The following is a 17,254-nucleotide window of genomic DNA, read 5'->3' on the forward strand; positions in this document are numbered from 1 at the left end:
ATAGATAGAAAAGCGGCGGCCAAGCGCCGCAGGGCACCCAAAGCCCCTTCCCGGCTCCCCCCATCCCCTGCAGCCTTACCACGCTGTCCGGCCCCGCAGCTGTCTTCCCCCTCCTCCCCTCCCCTGAACGCTCCGCCCACCTGCTCCTCCCCCTCCCCTGCTTCCCGCGAATCAGATCTTCGCGGGAAGTCTGAAAAGAAGCAGGGGCAAGCGTGAGGCAGCAGCAGGTAAGCTGGGGCGGGGGGGGCGCGAGGAGGAGAGCTCCGGGGAGGCGCGGCCCTGGCCGAGCGGCTCCCTCCGGCCCGGGCCGAGCGGCGCCCGGCTGCCCCAGCGGCTCCGGCCCAGCTCGGGCCCCAGCACCCCCAGCCCGGACCCGGCCCGGGCCCCAGCACCCCCAGCCCGGACCCGGCTCGGGCACCAGCAGCGCCGGCCGAGCACCTCCGGCCCGGCCCCAAGCCCCGCAACCCCGGCTGGAGCGCAGCCCGATTCCTGGGCTCTTTAAAGCCGGCCCTGGTCAGGGGACAGGGAGGGGGGGTTGGATGGGTCGGGAGTTTGGGGGGGGGCTGTCCGGGGGGCAGGGGTGTGGAGAGGGGTTGGGACAGTCAGGGACAGGGAGCGGGGGGGTTAGATGGGTCTGGGGGGGCTGTCAGGGGGGCAGGGGTGTGGAGAGGGGTTGGGACAGTCAGGGACAGGGAGCAGGGGGGGTTAGCTGGGTCTGGGGTTCTGGGGGGGGGCTGTCAGGGGGGCAGGGGTGTGGAGAGGGGTTGGGACAGTCAGGGACAGGGGGGGTTAGATGGGTCTGGGGTTCTGGGGGGGCTGTCAGGGGGGCAGGGGTGTGGAGAGGGGTTGGGACAGGGGGGGTTAGATGGGTCTGGGGTTCTGGGGGGGCTGTCCAGGGGGGCAGGGGTGTGGAGAGGGGTTGGGACAGTCAGGGACAGGGAGCGGGGGGGGGGGTTAGATAGGTCGGGGGTTCTGGGGGGGCTGTCAGGGGGGCAGGGGTGTGGAGAGGGGTTGGGACAGTCAGGGACAGGGAGCAGGGGGGGTTAGCTGGGTCTGGGGTTCTGGGGGGGGCTGTCAGGGGGCAGGGGTGTGGAGAGGGGTCGAGGCAGGCAGGTAGCAGAGGGGGTTGGATGGGTCAGGAGTTCTGGGGGTCCTGTCGGGGGCGGGGAGCAGTTGGATAGGGCATGGGAGTCCCCGGGGGTCTGTCTGGGGGCGGGGGTGTGAATATGGGGTGGGGGTGTGGATAAGGGTCGGGGCAGTCAGGGGACAGGTAGGGTCGTAGGGCGTTCTCAGGAGGGGGCAGTCAGGGGACAAGAAGCAGGGCGGCTTAGATAAGCGGTGGGGTCCTAGGGGGCAGTTAGTGGCAGGGGTCCCAGGAGGGGGCAGTCAGGGGACAAAGAGCGGGGGGGTTGGGGGTTCTGAGGGGGGCAATCAGGGGGTGGGAAGTGGGAGGGAGTGGATGGGGGTGGGGCAGGGGCGGGGCTAGAGCGGGGCTCCTCCCCCCCCCAGTGTCCTCTTTTTTGCTTGTGGAAATATGGTAACCCTAGCATATGCCAAACTTTTGCCACAGCGATACACAATTTATCTAGTTTTCTCGGCTGCAGACACCGCATTTGCAGCTGTGTATCAGCATTTCGGAGGAATATGGAGCATGTTGCATTTTAGTTTATTTTAGTTTGTAGACGTTCCTATCACAACTGAAAATGGATCTTATTTTTTTCCTTAGATTTACAATAATTCTATGGGCTGATTAGGTGAACCAGATATCTTGCTTGCAGGCTGCATCTCTCAGATGACATCATAAATATGACTCTGCTTAAGTCTCATCTCCTTCATCTTCCCATATTAAGTGACCCTCTGAGAAATCAGGCCTGACTACCACCTTGCTTTGGAGGAGCTTGTTTTAGTCACATCAACGGTAATTAGACTATTAACAAGAAAGGGGAAGTAAGTCCTGGCAGTTGACTAATGAACAGCTTGACAAGTGACGCAGTTGCAAGTGTGGCCAGCGAGAGGCTGACCCATAGCACAGAGAGAAGAGTTTAGCTTGAACAGCAGCAAAAACAAAAGTGCCTTTCGGGAAACTCAGCTCTCTTTCCTTTCTGTTTCTGTTTCTGTTACTGCCAGAAATGAATTTTGTGTTGGTTGATCTATGAGTTCTTGGAAACTGGTCTATGCCAGTTAAAAATTGTGTGATTTCTAGCCACACAAAACCAGCCTACAAAATAACATTTGACTCACCGATCCAGTAAATAACCAGTATCCTTCAGCGAACAGGTGAAGGGAGTTCTCTAGAGTTCTCAATAAACAAGGAAGTACTTACAGTTTTATCTTTTAGGTGATAGGAACAGTGTGTTACAGCTGAAATTTGCACAGAGAAGCACCTGATATAATGTCCTTTCTGTACTCATATCTACAGAACAATGGAAAATCAACCCAGGCAGCTCTTCACACCTTAGTAGAAACTGTACATTGTTCCTGCTATTCAGAAGATATGCAAAGGAAAGCTCTGCACACTTCCCTAGGTGTTTCCATGCTGTTTGGGCTGGCACTGCTGAAGTATCCACATGGGCTGGAGGATCACTCTGACACCTGGTGCTAGAGAGAAGGGAGAAGGAGAAGGCGGCAAGTGACCGCCTGATCTTCCCCGTTCACAGCCCCTGGATCAGGGGACCCTAGAGGAAATCCCTGTTTAGAATGCTTTATCTGGACTCTGCTGGTTTCTACTGGAAACCAAGAACCATAGCCCAGTTATACACTGTTTCTTTGTTCCAGGACCTAGCTGCCGTATGAAACCCATAGCAACAAGCCGCAGTTTTCAGTGGGAATTTCCACAAAGGAAGGAAGCTATTCATCACCCTCTTTCTAGCAGTTGGACTCAAGGGAGGAGGAGATACTTTGGGCCCAATCCCTATTCCAGCGGTAGGATTGGACAGGGGGAAACTTGTCACCCAGTACCCCCAGGACTGGAAGGGGAGGCAGCTCATTCCTCATCAGCTTGGGGTCCCACAATTCGTAACTCTGGGCCAGTTACTGACAAGGTCAGTCAGTTGTCTGAGCTGCAGCTTCTGTGGCAAGGCACCTCCTCCGTCGCTGGGCTTAGCATTTCCCCCTCTGGTGTGACAGGGCCTGGAGTAAATTAGCCCCACTCCGGAGAGTGTTTGGCTAGGTCTACATTGAGGGGGGCTGGGGGTGTCAACCTAAGATACGCAACTTCACGTAGCTGAAGTTGGCGTATCTTAGGTCGATTTACCTGGCTGTGAGGACAGCGGCGAGTCGACTGCTGCCGCTCCCCCGTCGACTCCGCTTCCGCCTCTCGCTGCGGTGGAGTTCCGTAGTTGACGGCAGAGTGATCGGGGATCAATTTTATCGCGTCTACACTAGATGCGATAAATCGATCCCCGATTGATCGATCACTACCCACCGATCTGGCGGGTAGTGTAGACATACCCTTTGTTTCCCCCTCTGGGTTTATTTATCAATGTTATCAAGGTAGGCCTGCGGCAGGCCCAAGGAGCACTCCTCCGCCAAACAAAAGAAACAAATCCACAAACACAAAACAAAGAGGGTACCTTGGACTCATTGATTTTTAGGCCAGAAGGGACCATCATGATCATCTAGTCTGACTTCCTGCACGTTGCAGGCCACAGAACCTCACCCACTCCTAAAATAGACCCCTAACCTCTGGCTGAGTTACTGAAGTCCCCAAATCATGGTTTAGACCATCCCTGACAGGTGTTTGTCTAACCTGCTCTTAAAAACCTCCAATGACGGGATTCCACAACCTCCCTAGGCAATTTATTCCAGTGCTTAACCACCTTGACAGTTAGAAAGCTTTTCCTAATGTTTTATCTGAATCTCCCTTGCTGCAATTTAAGCCCATTACTCCTTGTCTTGTCCTGAGTGGTTAAGGAGAACAATTTATCACCTTCGTCTTTATAACAACCGTTTACGTACTTGATGACTGTTATCATGTCCCTCCTCAGTCTTCTCTTCTCTAGACTAAACAAACCCAATTTTTTCAATCTTCCCTCAGAGGTCATGTTTTCTAGATCTTTAATCATTTTTGTTGCTCTTCTCTGGACTTTCTCCAGTTTGTCCACATCTTTTCCAAAGCGTTGTGCCCAGAACTGGACACAATACTCCAGCTGAGCCCATATCAGCGCAGAGTAGAGCGGAAGAATTACTTCTTGTGTCTTGCTAACAACACTCCTGCTAATACATCCCAGAATGATGTTCGCTTTTTTTGCAACAGTGTTCCATTGTTGACTCATTTTTAGTTTGTGATCCACTACAACCCCCAGATCCCTGTCTGCAGTACTCCTTTCAAGGCAGTCATTTATTTATTTTTTATTTATATCTAAGGCACAAAAGAAGTGGGGGGTGGGGGTGGAAACAAGACAGCCTTTTAGGCCTTCTTTATAAAGAAGCACAAGAAGATTTTTTTTCTGCCTTTTCCAGACCATCTTTAAGCATGTGTAGAATGTAGCTCCTTTCCTTTGAAATCAATGGGAGCTGAGCACTTTTGAAAATCAGGCCACTTTTATAGGCACCTAAGTGGGGACTAGGAGCCTAACTTTAGGCCACCATGTTTAAAATTCTTGACGCAAGGGCATTAGAACAGCCCATACAACCTTAACCACGAACTTCTCAGAGAGGTCTGGAAGGACATTTGGCTCACAGGGTCCTTCCCTGCTATCCAGGAGAATTTACATGGCCAGAGGTGAGCGGAGGGCTGTGGCAATCACCCCAGATTTCTTTCTGTGAAGAGCAGCCTGTGGATGGTGAAAGGGGAGTGGCCGATAAGCTTCCATCTCTCCATGGCCGTGTTCTCTGCGGATGGCTGTCCTGATAGTGCTGTCTTCCCCATAACTGCTGGGTGTGTGCAGAGCATCCCGAGCTGAACGTTAAAAGCTTATATTATCTTAATGCCATTGTCTTGGAGAATCATGGGGACGGTGTAGTTGGCGTGCTGCCATTTATCGAGCCTGCCCAGAAACGGTGAGTGCCCTGGCTGCTGTTGAGAGCCTCGGCTGCAGCACGACTGGCCTCATCAATTCTCCATCTCTCCAGTGGGTTGTTAACCCCAGAAGGATGGTGCAATGCTGCAAGGCTGGCTGGTGCTCAGAGCTCGGCAGTACAGATGAAATTCACCTCTATACACAAGGCCTGTGCACCACGTAAGTCCTGCTGTTTCAGAGACCGAAGTGGGAGTGTCCAGGATCTGAGAAGGGGAGACCAAAAACCACACTAACAAAAAACAGGTTCCCTTTAAGAAGACCTCCAAACCGACCCCGGCTGGCACAGTTCCTATTTCTAGGCTTCCTCCTGATTGCACCCAGACTGTCCCTTAAAGGTGTAATACACCCCCACCACAGGGACTGAAGTGATGCATGTGCTTTGCCAAGGGCATTCTGCCCAGGGCTGAATTTCATTACGGAAGAGCAGCACTGGGTGGCTTTGATCAGAATTTACGTCACGTCTGAGCAGCTGTGTTCCTAACGGTACCGGAGGAGATTTCAGGATGGTATTCGGTATTTGGCCAGCCTGGCAAAAGTGTATTGGCCCCATCCTGGCATCTTTTATAGCTAAGGCCCTACCAAATTCACGGCCATGAAAAACGTGTCACGGACCGTAAAATCTGGTCTCCCCCCGTGAAATCTGGTCTTTTGTGTGCTATTACCCAATACTATACAGATTTCATGGGGGAGACCAGCGTTTCTCAAATTGGGGGTCCTGGCCAAAAGGGACTTGCAGGGGGGTCACAAGGTTATTTTAGGGGGGTTGCAGTATTGCCACCCTTATTTCTGCACTGCCTTCAGACCTGGGCAACTGGAGAGCGGCGGCTGTTGGCCAGGCACCCAGCTCTGAAGGCAGTACCCTGCCAGCAGCAGTGGATAAGTAAGGTTGGCAATACCACACCATGCCACCCTTACTTCTATGTTGCTGCTGTCGGTGGCTCTGCCTTCAGACCTGAGCTCCCAGCCAGCCACTGCCGCTCTCCAGCTGCCCAGCTCTGAAGGCAGTGTCACCGCCAGCAGCAGTACAGAAGTAAGGGGAGCAGTTCCGCAACCTCCCTTACAACAATGCGCCCCTCCCCCAACTCCGTTTTGGGTCAGGACCCCTACAATTACAACACTGTGACATTTCACCTTTAAATAGCTGAAATCATGAAATTTATGATTTTTTAAATTCTATGACCGCGAAATTGACCAAAATGGACCGTGAATTTGGTAGGGCCAATGAAACACCGTTTAATTTCTGAACATGTTGGTACCAGCTCTTGGGTTTTTATTTATTTATTTGTTTATTTTTACAAGGTGGCTTTTCAGAAAAGAATTACGAGTGGAGCTCTGAAGAGGAGGAAGCTGTGAAGAAGGCGGGGCCAGTCCAGGTGCTCATTGTGAAAGATGACCATTCCTTTGAGCTGGACGAGGCCGCGCTGAACCGCATTCTGCTCTCGGAGGCTGTGAGAGATAAAGAGGTAGTTGCTGTGTCTGTCGCTGGAGCTTTCAGGAAAGGAAAATCGTTCCTGATGGACTTCATGCTGAGATACATGTACAACAAGGTACAAGTACAGCCTTGATGTAACTAACGCCTCCTTGTGCCGTCCTGGAGTCGTGGTGTGGCTCGCTGTGCAGGGTTTCTCATTGCTCTGGTATGACACCTCCCTCCCATGCAAACTGGAGCAGGGTCTGAGCCAGAAGCCTGGATTCACTTTGGGGGCACTTGGGCTGCCTTCTATAATGGGCCCCCGCTGGGATTTGAATTCCCCGTGACAGTGGGGCAGTTTGGATTCAGGTCTATATCCAGATCTGAGCTCCATGGTAGTCTGGGCTCCCAGCCGATGAGGCATTTTTCTGGAAGGCTGGTACCCCTCCCTAACTAGAGGGCTGGTGCAATCCCAGTGCATGCTCCCTGATGGGCGGTGCAGGTTCCTTTGATGCAGCCGGCAGGGCCTCAAGCTGCGCTGTGTTGAGCAGAGAACGCTGTGCGGCATTGCCCTCCGCTGGCGGCTGCCAAGGGACCTCAGGCTGCCCGGCCCTGTGCCAACTTCCACTTTCTCCGTACTCTTGCCCTGGTAGTGCGAGTCTTTAGGGATATGAGCAGGGGGACACAGCCTGTTGGATGGGGGAGTAGAGCAAGGAGGACCTCCTGGAAGATGGGTCTGAGGTAGGGGACTGCAAGTAGGGGAAGAGCACAGCCATCACCATGAGCCCAAGGAGGAATGGTGTAAGTTAGAGCAGCACCTCAGCTGTTCTAAATTCCTTCGGGGTTGGCTGGTGCTTGAGCAGGGATCCATAGCTGACTCCCTGCAGCTCCCTTGTGCCTGACCTCGAATGGGGCGTCGTGGACAATCTGACCCTTAGTTTTCATAAGTCCTGTTGTATACTCGCTATGGTGTAAGTGTACCACTGTCCTCTACTGGACAGAATCAGTACTGCTCAGGGGCATGCCGTCAGTACCGTCCTGCTGTTGGAGAGTCTTTGTTAGCTCAGGTGTCAGGGGCCTGTGGTTTCAGAACAGGTGGATCTGAGTTCTTCCCAGTCTGGGTTCCGACTGGGCATGGCATGGATCAGCAGCAAGCATGCAATCCTTGATGGCCACCGCTTTGTCACAGTGACTGGGGAGGGGCTCCTGGATTTGGGCCCATCCTTCAGATGCCTCTTCATGTCCAGCTGATCAAAAGAACTGAATGGGGAGGCTGTGAGGTCTTTGCTTCCTGCTAGGAAACCACTGGTGTGAATAACCGTGGGATGGAGGCAGCACAGGTGAGAGAAGAACCCAGGGGCACGGGCTGTGGTGATGCATTCTCTCCCCACTCCCAGGAAACCATTGACTGGCTCGGCGATTACAACGAACCACTGACGGGCTTCTCGTGGCGAGGAGGGTCTGAGCGGGAGACGACTGGCATTCAGATATGGAGTGAACTCTTTCTTGTGGACAAACCGGACGGTAAAAAGGTACGCGGGGTGCCCGGTGCCAGCACATCCCTTTGTTCGGGGGCTGCCTTTGGGTTCCCCTACCCCGAGCTCTAACATGGCTGCTCTGTTTTTCCCTAGATAAGCATCCCTTTCAGGGCCGACTCCAGCATTTCTGCCGCCCCAAGCAACAACAACAACAAAAAAAGCCGCGATCGGTGGCGGCAGTTCGGCGGCAGGTCCTTTGCTCCTAGAGGGAGTGAGGGACCTGCCGCCCCCGAATTGCCGCACATGCCGCCCCTCTCCCTTGGCCGCCCCAAGCACCTGCTTGTTAAGCTGGTGCCTGGAGCCAGCCCTGATCCCTTTAGATGGTCTTTGATGCCATATCCCTTAGATCTCAGCAATTTCTAATGCACCCATTGCTACAATATCTAAGTCTCTATCCAAAGAGCAAGAACAATCTCTGTTACACGCTATATCTCTACTGCTTTCAGGAGTCCCATGGCTGGTCAAAAAAGCGAATAGAATGTTGGGAATCCTTAAGAAAGGGATAGATAATAAGACCGAAAATATCCCCTTGCCTCTATATAAACCCACACCTTGAATACTGCATGCAGATGTGGTGGCCCCATCTCAAAAAAGATATATTGGCATTGGAAAAGGTTCAGAAAAGGGCAACAAAAATGATTAGGGGTATGGAACAGCTTCCGTATGAGGAGAGATTAATAAAACGGGGACTTTTCAGCTTGGAAAAGAGAAAACAAAGGGGGAATATGATAGACGTCTATAAAATCATGACTGGTGTGGAGAAAGTAAATAAGGAAGTGTTAAGTATCAGGGGGTATAGGTATAAGGAAGTGTTGTTTACTCCTTCTCATAACACCAGAACTAGGGGTCACCAACTGAAATTAATAGGCAGTAGGTTTAAAACAAACAAAAGGAAATATTTCTTCACACAACGCACAATCAACCTGTGGAACTTCTTGCCAGAGGATGTTGTGAAGGGCAAGACTATAACAGGGTTCAAAAAAGAACTAGATAAGTTCATGGAGGATAGGTCCATCAGTGGCTATTAGCCAGGATGGGCAGGGATAGTGTCACTAGTCTCTGTTTGTCAGAAGCTGGGAATGGGCGACAGGGGATGGATCACTTGATGATTACCTGTTCTGTTCATTCCCTCTGGGGCACCTGGTATTGGCCACTGTCGGTCTGACCCAGTATGGCTGTTCTTACGTTTTTATGATTCTTGGGTCCAGGTCCCTTGCAGAATACTGCTGCTCTCCTGTAGGACTGGCTGGAGAATGGCACATCTTCACTCACTAGAGGCCCAATCCAACACCCAGAGAAGTCAGTGGCGTCTGTGGGCATTGGATTGGACCCTATATTGTGTGTGGTCATGCTGCCATATTTGGCTCCTGAGATATGAAATGAATGGGATTATTAAGACAACACATCCATGGCTACAGGAAATGGCTTTAAAAAGTTCCTCTCAAAATGAAGGCCCATCCCTCTTTGGGCTGGAATTAATGAAGCTTAGTTAGCTGTGTTCTCTTCATAACCTGGAGCCATCGGGAGATCAGAAGTCACTGGGGATTGTGTTTCCCTCTCCGTTCCAGTGTGCTTCATTTCTTCCAAGCCCGAGGCGTGTGTAGTGAGACAGCCAGCAAGATGGTGTAGTCATGTCTTGGTTTCCTCCACCACGGTTTGGCACTGGAGAGCGATTTGATTGAAAAGCTCCATTGGGCTCAGAGCACTAATTCCGACCTCTCTGCCCTGCAGGTTGCAGTGCTACTGATGGACACGCAGGGGACGTTTGACAGCCAGTCGACTCTGCGGGATTCAGCCACCGTGTTTGCCCTTAGCACTATGATCAGCTCAATCCAGGTAATACAGCGATGAATCTATGCATCATTCGCAGAAGGATGGTGGGTGGGGATTTTAAAAAACTGCCGCTATTGGCTTAACTCTACTGCTAGTCACTGACTTCTAGGGGAGCTGAGACCCACTGACAGCCCCATTGATGGGGCAGTTGTGGGCACATGATTGGAGGAGGATGTGAGGAAAATCTAGATCGTGTCTCTTTGCTGGAACTGTTCTGTACTGCAGCTATAGGAACCCTCCTCTAGATAATTAAGAACAACCGTCTCTTGTATTGGATAGCCAGGGGAGTGCACAAGGCGAGGCAAGCAGGGGCCTGGGCCCCCCAATAATCGTTGGGGGCACAGAACTTCTCCGGCCCCAAGGCCGTGGTGGGAGCTGACAGCTCCTCCCGCCCCGGGACTACAGCGATAGGAATGATGGTGGGAGAGCGAGCTCCTCCGGCACTGGGCCTCGGCAGGGGCACAGAATGTGCCCCTCCAAAAGGGGGTCAATTTTAAATTCCTGCGCACATCCCTGTGTATAGCTCTGCTCATCCTGGGAGCTCCCAGTGCACCTTGCAAACTATGGGCCAGAATTAGAATCATAGAATCATAGAATATCAGGGTTGGAAGGGACCTCAGGAGGTCATCTAGTCCAACCCCCTGCTCAAAGCAGGACCAATTCCCAACTAAATCATCCCAGCCAGGGCTTTTTCAAGCCGGGCCTTAAAAACCTCCAAGGAAGGAGACTCCACCACCTCCCTAGGTAACGCATTCCAGTGCTTCACCACCCTCCTAGTGAAATAGTGTTTCCTAATATCCAACCTAGACCTCCCCCACTGCAACTTGAGACCACTGCTCCTTGTTCTGTCATCTGCCACCACTGAGAACAGCCGAGCTCCATCCTCTCTGGAACCCCCCCTCAGGTAGTTGAAAGCAGCTATCAAATCCCCCCTCATTCTTCTCTTCTGGAGACTAAACAATCCCAGTTCCCTCAGCCTCTCCTCATAAGTCATGTGCTCCAGCCCCCTAATCATTTTTGTTGCCCTCCGCTGGACTCTTTCCAATTTTTCCACATCCTTCTTGTAGTGTGGGGCCCAAAACTGGACACAGTACTCCAGATGAGGCCTCACCAATGTCGAATAAAGGGGAACGATCACGTTCCTCGATCTGCTGGCAATGCCCCTACTTATACAGCCCAAAATGCCGTTAGCCTTCTTGGCAACAAGAGCACACTGTTGACTCATATCCAGCTTCTCATCCACTGTGACCCCTAGGTCCTTTTCTGCAGAACTGCTACCTAGCCATTCGGTCCCTAGTCTGTAGCTGTGCATGGGATTCTTCCGTCCTAAGTGCAGGACTCTGCACTTGTCCTTGTTGAACCTCATCAGGTTTCTTTTGGCCCAATCCTCTAATTTGTCTAGGTCCCTCTGTATCCGATCCCTACCCTCTAGTGTATCTACCACGCCTCCCAGTAGGCTCCTCGCCATTTTGACCCTGAAGGCAGGGCTGCCACTGGCACCGGGAAGGAATGCGTTTCCCCTGCTTGAGACGTGCTCCAGTCCCAGATGGACCTCGCTGAAGTCTGTCAGGTGCCTGGGGCCCTCATCTCTGTGCACCACAGGGCCAGGAACAACAGCGGGTGGCCACATAATCTCCCCCATTAACGTGGAGGGGCTGAGGAGGGATGGTTTGGGGAAGCAGCCATAGGTCGGCTCCCATGAGCTGATGGTGTTTATCATATCGTGACACATCTCTGCATAAGCTGCCAGAGGCTCACTGTTCTAGCCCCCAGCCAGCCTGCCTGTGCAGATGGGCACTGCCCCGGGGGTCCTGCAGGAGACCAGGCAGAGGCGGGAGGACAGTGCTAACCAAAATGGTGCCAAGCTCAACACCCCAGATCAGGGGTGCCAGAAGGGGGGGGGGCGCAGGGCAGGGGGCCATGGCCCCATCACTTTTTACCAGCCGTAAGGGCGAGCAATGGTGGGGAGGAGAGGAGCAAGTGGGGGGTGGCGTTTTGGGGGGGAAGATGCGGGGGCAGGGCCTTGGGGGATGGGGCGGCGTGAGGGCGGGGGGCTTGGGGAGAAGGAGTGGGGGCTCGGGGGCAGGACCTTGGGGGAAGGGGTGGCACACGGGGGCAGGGCCATGGTTCAGGCGCTGGTGGCCCCCCCACTTTTAGGGAGCTTCAGCTGCTCCTGCCCCAAGTAATAGGAAAAAAGACCCGCTGAAGTGCCTGGCCCACACCTCCTGGGCCCCAGCCTGTGGCAGCCTGCTGGTGCATTGTCCAGAGCAGCGTGTGTGCGTGTGTGTGTGTGTGTGTGTGGGCTCTAGGAGCGCCTGCTGGACGGGTCGCTCGCTGGGACAGGGACAGTCTTGTACTATGTCTGTACAGTGCCTTGCACAACGGGGCCCCACTCTGACGGGCCTCGGCTCGGGGCACTCCTGTAATACAAATAAATAATGTAATATTGGTTTTGAGTCAGAATGTAGCTAATTGAAAGGCCATTGTGAAGGCTGTACAGGAAGGGCAGGACATTTTAAGTCCTCTAAACATTTCCTTTTAAATACAGGTGTACAACTTATCCCAGAACGTTCAAGAAGATGATCTCCAGCACTTACAGGTAACCTCCTGGAGCTCTTGGCGGGGCAAGGGGGGGGGCAGAAGAGGGGCGTTAATCTATCATGCTTTCATGGGTGGTGCTTGTCCTAAAACTCCTCATTTTGGCCTGCTTGCCTTCTGCACTGGAAACGTGCATTTAAATAAATAAACAAAGGGCTCTCATCTGGTATAGAGGTTATTGTTCTGCAGTGAATGGGCAGTTAGGAACAGTCACGGGTGGGGGGGACCTGTTTCCTCTAAGCTATTTAAGCCCATCTACTTTGGACCTGGTCCATCTAGCATAGAAGTCAATGGCAGAACTCCCATTGTCTCAGTGGGAACAGGAGCAGGCCCTGGCTGAGCCGGCAGATGGCGGGGTCAGCAAGGAGACCTAGATTTCTGACCCAGCCTCTTTTGTAGCTTGTCGGATGGCGTGTGTGGAGGGCAAACCGGGGCACAGACTCAGGGATGGAGAGAAAAGCCAGAAGATAAAACAAGGCAACAAAAGACCAGAGGGGCTGTTTGAATCCACCCCTGTGGTCATGATGTGCTTCTGCATTGGCAAAGCGGCGCATTTCCCGCCCTCTAGCTCTGTGGGTACCTGTCCCTCCAGCCTTTTGCTGCTGAACTCAGGAGGGCCTGTGGCTTTGAATTTCTCTGTAAAAATCAATTCCAAGGAAGCGGAGGCCAATTTCCTCAGCTCAGTCTTCTTCTGACATGGGGACTGAGATACTTCTAGCTGGCTTTCAATAAAGGGGGCACAAAGCTATCTGGGGCACTTGAGCGCCCCGCCCCCAGACCTTGCTAAAAGCGTGCTCTGTACTGGATTGTTCTGCTCATCCTGCAGCTGCTTATTGGCAACGTCTCGCAACCAGCTGTGTTAGTTATAAATCCCTTGGTCTGAGGGAATTAAGGGCATCTGTGGTTCAGATATCCATTGTTTCACAGTTAGCTATCTGCCTTAGGGTTTTATACTGCCACCCTTCACCACTGTACCTGAGAGCAGTTAGCACCGGTCAGATCAATGTGCTCAGAGGGAGACAAAGATTAATCCAGGAAAGACTCATAGGAGTAGATTGTAGCGCCCTTACTCCTCTGAGTAGCCCTAGCGCAGATGATGGGGCTACACCCGGGAGTGGAAGCTCACCACCTCCACAGTCTTGCCCATAATGAGTGGAAAGTTGACAACAGTCGTACAGTTTACGTAGCACTGGGTGGCAGATTCTCCTTCTGGTCATTGAAAGAGCCCAGAGAGGAGGATGGATACTGGTGTTATAACTTCAGAAACGGGGATCCCGAATGGTGGCACAAATGCTGCTGGGCTGATTAAACTTTGGGCATATGGCCCTGGTTGTCTAGGGGCATGTAATGAATGGAATGTTTTGGTAACGGCTGCCCCATCCATCCTCTGATGAAGTCTTTGGGTAGTTTGGTGTGCTTGGATTTTCTTATTGGAAAACTAGGTGAGGGGGCAGAGAAAGAAAAGCCAAAATCAGCCTGGAACGACTCCGGTTTCTCACAGGATGATGGTTTCTGCATGGTTTTGGCCAGCCCAGTTTACAGGGTAAATATCTGCTGATATTTAAAAAAAAGACACCCCCTCCCAAAACACCCACTCATTTTGAAATAACATTGGGGGTTGGGTTTTTTAGCATGTGGATCCATTTTTAGGGACTTGTGATGTAGTAGATTTTGCCTCTGTTCAGAAATAGGCCAAAGGTTGGAGAACCTCCAAATCTAGCATATGCCAAAAAAAAATCCAAACCGAAACCTGGGTGAGATGTTAGGGGCTAACCCCACAGTCTTTAGTCAATGGATGTTTGGAGCCCAGGCTGCAGCATTCAGTCCTCTCAGGGGGAATGCCTGTTTCTTAATCCTATTTCCATCAGTGTTCAAATGGTCAAAGGCTCCAGGCATGTGACAATTTGGTGTGGCATGGGAAGCACTGGGGGATGCCAGCGCACAAACCAGCAGAAGACTCAATCCATTTATACATTAACACCCCCCCCACACACACACACACACACTTATTTGGCAACCAAGAATTCTGTACTGAGATTGTTTACGTCAAGACTGAGCACAGCTGATATTAACAGCAGCTTAATATACCTCCAAACTGCGAGCTGAACATGCACAACCAAGCAGACCTTAGCTACAGCCCTGGAAACGGCACTCTTAGACCCAAACCTAGAAACCAAATAGTGACGCTAGCCCTTGCATGGCGCAAAACCAGCTGTACTGCACGATAGACTTTGAAACTAAGAGTTCCCTCCTTGTTTTGCTCCTCGTTTCAGCTCTTTACGGAATACGGCAGGCTGGCCATGGAGGAAACCTTCCTGAAACCTTTCCAGGTGGGTAACGTGACCTTCACGGCTCAGGTTATTCTCTAGCAGAGATTAGCTTCGATAGGAACCTTTTGGCCTCGCCAGCAGGTGTCACTGCTGTTTGCGATTTGGGGAGCAAGGGAACCCGAATAAATCATAGATTATTAGGGTTGGAAGGGACCTCAGGAGATCATCTAGTCCAACCCCCTGCTCAAAGCAGGACCAGTCCCCAACTAAATCCCCAAATGGCCCCCTCAAGGATTGAACTCACAACCCTGGGTTTAGCAGGCCAACACTCAAACCACTGAGCTATCCCTCCAAGGCACTGTGAGACCTTGCTGAGCAGAGGCACCAAGGAAAGGCGTCTTGTTCCTCTGCTCTCTAGCAAAGTCCAAGATCTCTCTGTTTTCCCCATGAAAGTCTCCCCAACCTGCGGACCCCTGGGCACTATTCTGGACAAGGCAGGCTGGGACTCAGGCAGAGCCTATTGGCCCGTGAGGCTTTGCTGTAATGACAAAAGGCCCCATGGATGGAATTCACCCCGTGCACCACTAAAGTCCCAATGGAGCCCTATTTTAAGGATGTAAGTGGTGCATAGGCCTGGGGATGAATTTCCCAGTGGCAGAGCACACTTCTCCTGCAGCACTCCAGCCCAGGGAGTGAGAAAGCAGGAACAGCAGTCACAGGCAGTGCTTCCCCAGGGCAGCACAGAGTACCGTCCCTCGGCTGACGGTGTGATTCAAGGCACTGAGATCAGGCTGATGTATTGATGGATCATCAGATGGAACGTCACTGGCAGCACAGCATAGCACACGGGCAGGATCAGAACACTGACTAGGTATAGACTATAACCCACTTCCGTGCTGTCCCTTGGTTCCAGTGGAATTTCTGCTGCCCTGCAGAATAAGGGGCCTTAAATTTAATAAACATTCTTCCTGATGACTGAGAGGGTAGGTCTATGGAAAAGATCAATTTAAAGGTGATTCCGTTCACCGGTAAGAAACAGTTTTATTTGTACTTCCATTTCCCACTCGAAATAAAGCAGGCATTTTAAATGGAGAACGTCGGAGGATGTGTCTCTAGCCTCTTTAGCTGGCAAGAGATGCCAGAGGAGTGAATGGCGCAGTGAGAGGATTACCTGCTTTCACAGGCCCGCTCCGACTGGAAGCAAACATGAATGAATAAATAAAAAGCAGATGCGGTGGGGATAGAGAAGCTGATCCATCAGGCAGCTGCTACAGATGCTAATCATGAGGCGGTTGCTTAGCAGTTCCTTAAATCTGCAGCCTACCCAGTCTGTCTTTGTCTTTGAGCAAAGTCAGTCATATTACCATACTCCTTTGGTTCCAGCTCTGGGTGAGCACGTCAGTTGACCCGCTTGTGTGGCTGGAAAGCGGTGCAGGAGGTGGGAACAGATTTTTGTAGCATTAGAGGTTGGGTGCAGCACTGACGTGGGGACTGAGGGCGGGATTTAGGAGCCCAGCAAAGGGTACCACTGTGTGGACATCATAGGCTCAGGCTTCTGTAAGACATTGACTTAGTCCCAGGAGCCGTTCTCATTGAAAAAAATTAGTGTTATACAAAATGAGCGTAGTGCCTATTCACTGGATTAAAACTGGTTCGCTGACAGATCACAAAAAGTAATTGTAAATAGGGAATATCATCCTGTGGGGGTGTTTCTAGTGGGATCAGCAGGGAGGGATTCTTGGCCCAGTGCTGTTCAATATCTTCATCAATGATCTGGAAGAAAACGGAAATTGACTACTGGTAAAACTTGCAGACAACACACAAATTGGTGGCGAGAGATAAATAAGGATGGGGGTTGGGCAGCTATACTGCTCGACCTGGATCGCTTGGTAAGATAGGCTCATTCGAACAACCTGCATTTTAATGCAGCCAAATTCCAGGGCAGGCATCTAGGAACAAATAAGGTAGATAACCCAGATGGGACACAGCATCCTGGAATGTAGTGACACTGAAAAGGATAGGAGTACTTGTGGCACCTTAGAGACTAACAAATTTATTAGAGCATAAGCTTTCGTGGGCTACAGCCCACTTCTTCGGATGCATATAGAGTGGAACATATATTGAGGAGATATATATACACACATACAGAGAGCATGAACAGGTGGGAGTTGTCTTACCAACTCTGAGAGGCCAATTAAGTAAGAGAAAAAAACTTTTGAAGTGATAATCAAGATAGCTCAGTACAGACAGTTTGATAAGAAGTGTGAGAATACTTACAAGGGGAGATAGATTCAATGTTTGTAATGGCTCAGCCATTCCCAGTCCTTATTCAATCCTGAGTTGATTGTATCTAGTTTGCATATCAATTCCAGCTCAGCAGTCTCTCGTTGGAGTCTGTTTTTGAAGTTTTTCTGTTGTAAGATAGCCACCCGCAGGTCTGTCATTGAATGACCAGACAGGTTAAAGTGTTCTCCCACTGGTTTTTGAGTATTATGATTCCTGATGTCAGATTTGTGTCCATTAATTCTTTTGCGTAGAGACTGTCCGGTTTGGCCAATGTACATGGCAGAGGGGCATTGCTGG

The 17,254-nt window shown here is 51.6% G+C and overlaps 1 protein-coding gene across 2 annotated transcripts in view; it reads left to right on the forward strand.

Annotated features, from left to right (window-relative positions):
- The first annotated feature begins 6,328 nt into the window (after positions 1 to 6,328).
- The window catches only part of ATL1 (atlastin GTPase 1), a 33,572-nt gene continuing 22,646 nt past the window's right edge, over positions 6,329 to 17,254 (forward strand). For both annotated transcript variants that reach the window (XM_065403073.1, XM_065403074.1), the window contains exons 1-5: positions 6,329 to 6,568; positions 7,830 to 7,964; positions 9,702 to 9,806; positions 12,352 to 12,402; positions 14,675 to 14,731. In XM_065403073.1, the coding sequence (XP_065259145.1) occupies positions 6,536 to 6,568; positions 7,830 to 7,964; positions 9,702 to 9,806; positions 12,352 to 12,402; positions 14,675 to 14,731 (381 nt within the window). In that variant the 5' untranslated portion in view covers positions 6,329 to 6,535. The remainder of the gene's footprint in view (positions 6,569 to 7,829; positions 7,965 to 9,701; positions 9,807 to 12,351; positions 12,403 to 14,674; positions 14,732 to 17,254) is intronic.

This window comes from Emys orbicularis, chromosome 4, assembly GCF_028017835.1.
Source record: "Emys orbicularis isolate rEmyOrb1 chromosome 4, rEmyOrb1.hap1, whole genome shotgun sequence".
Classification (NCBI taxonomy): Eukaryota; Metazoa; Chordata; order Testudines; family Emydidae; genus Emys; species Emys orbicularis.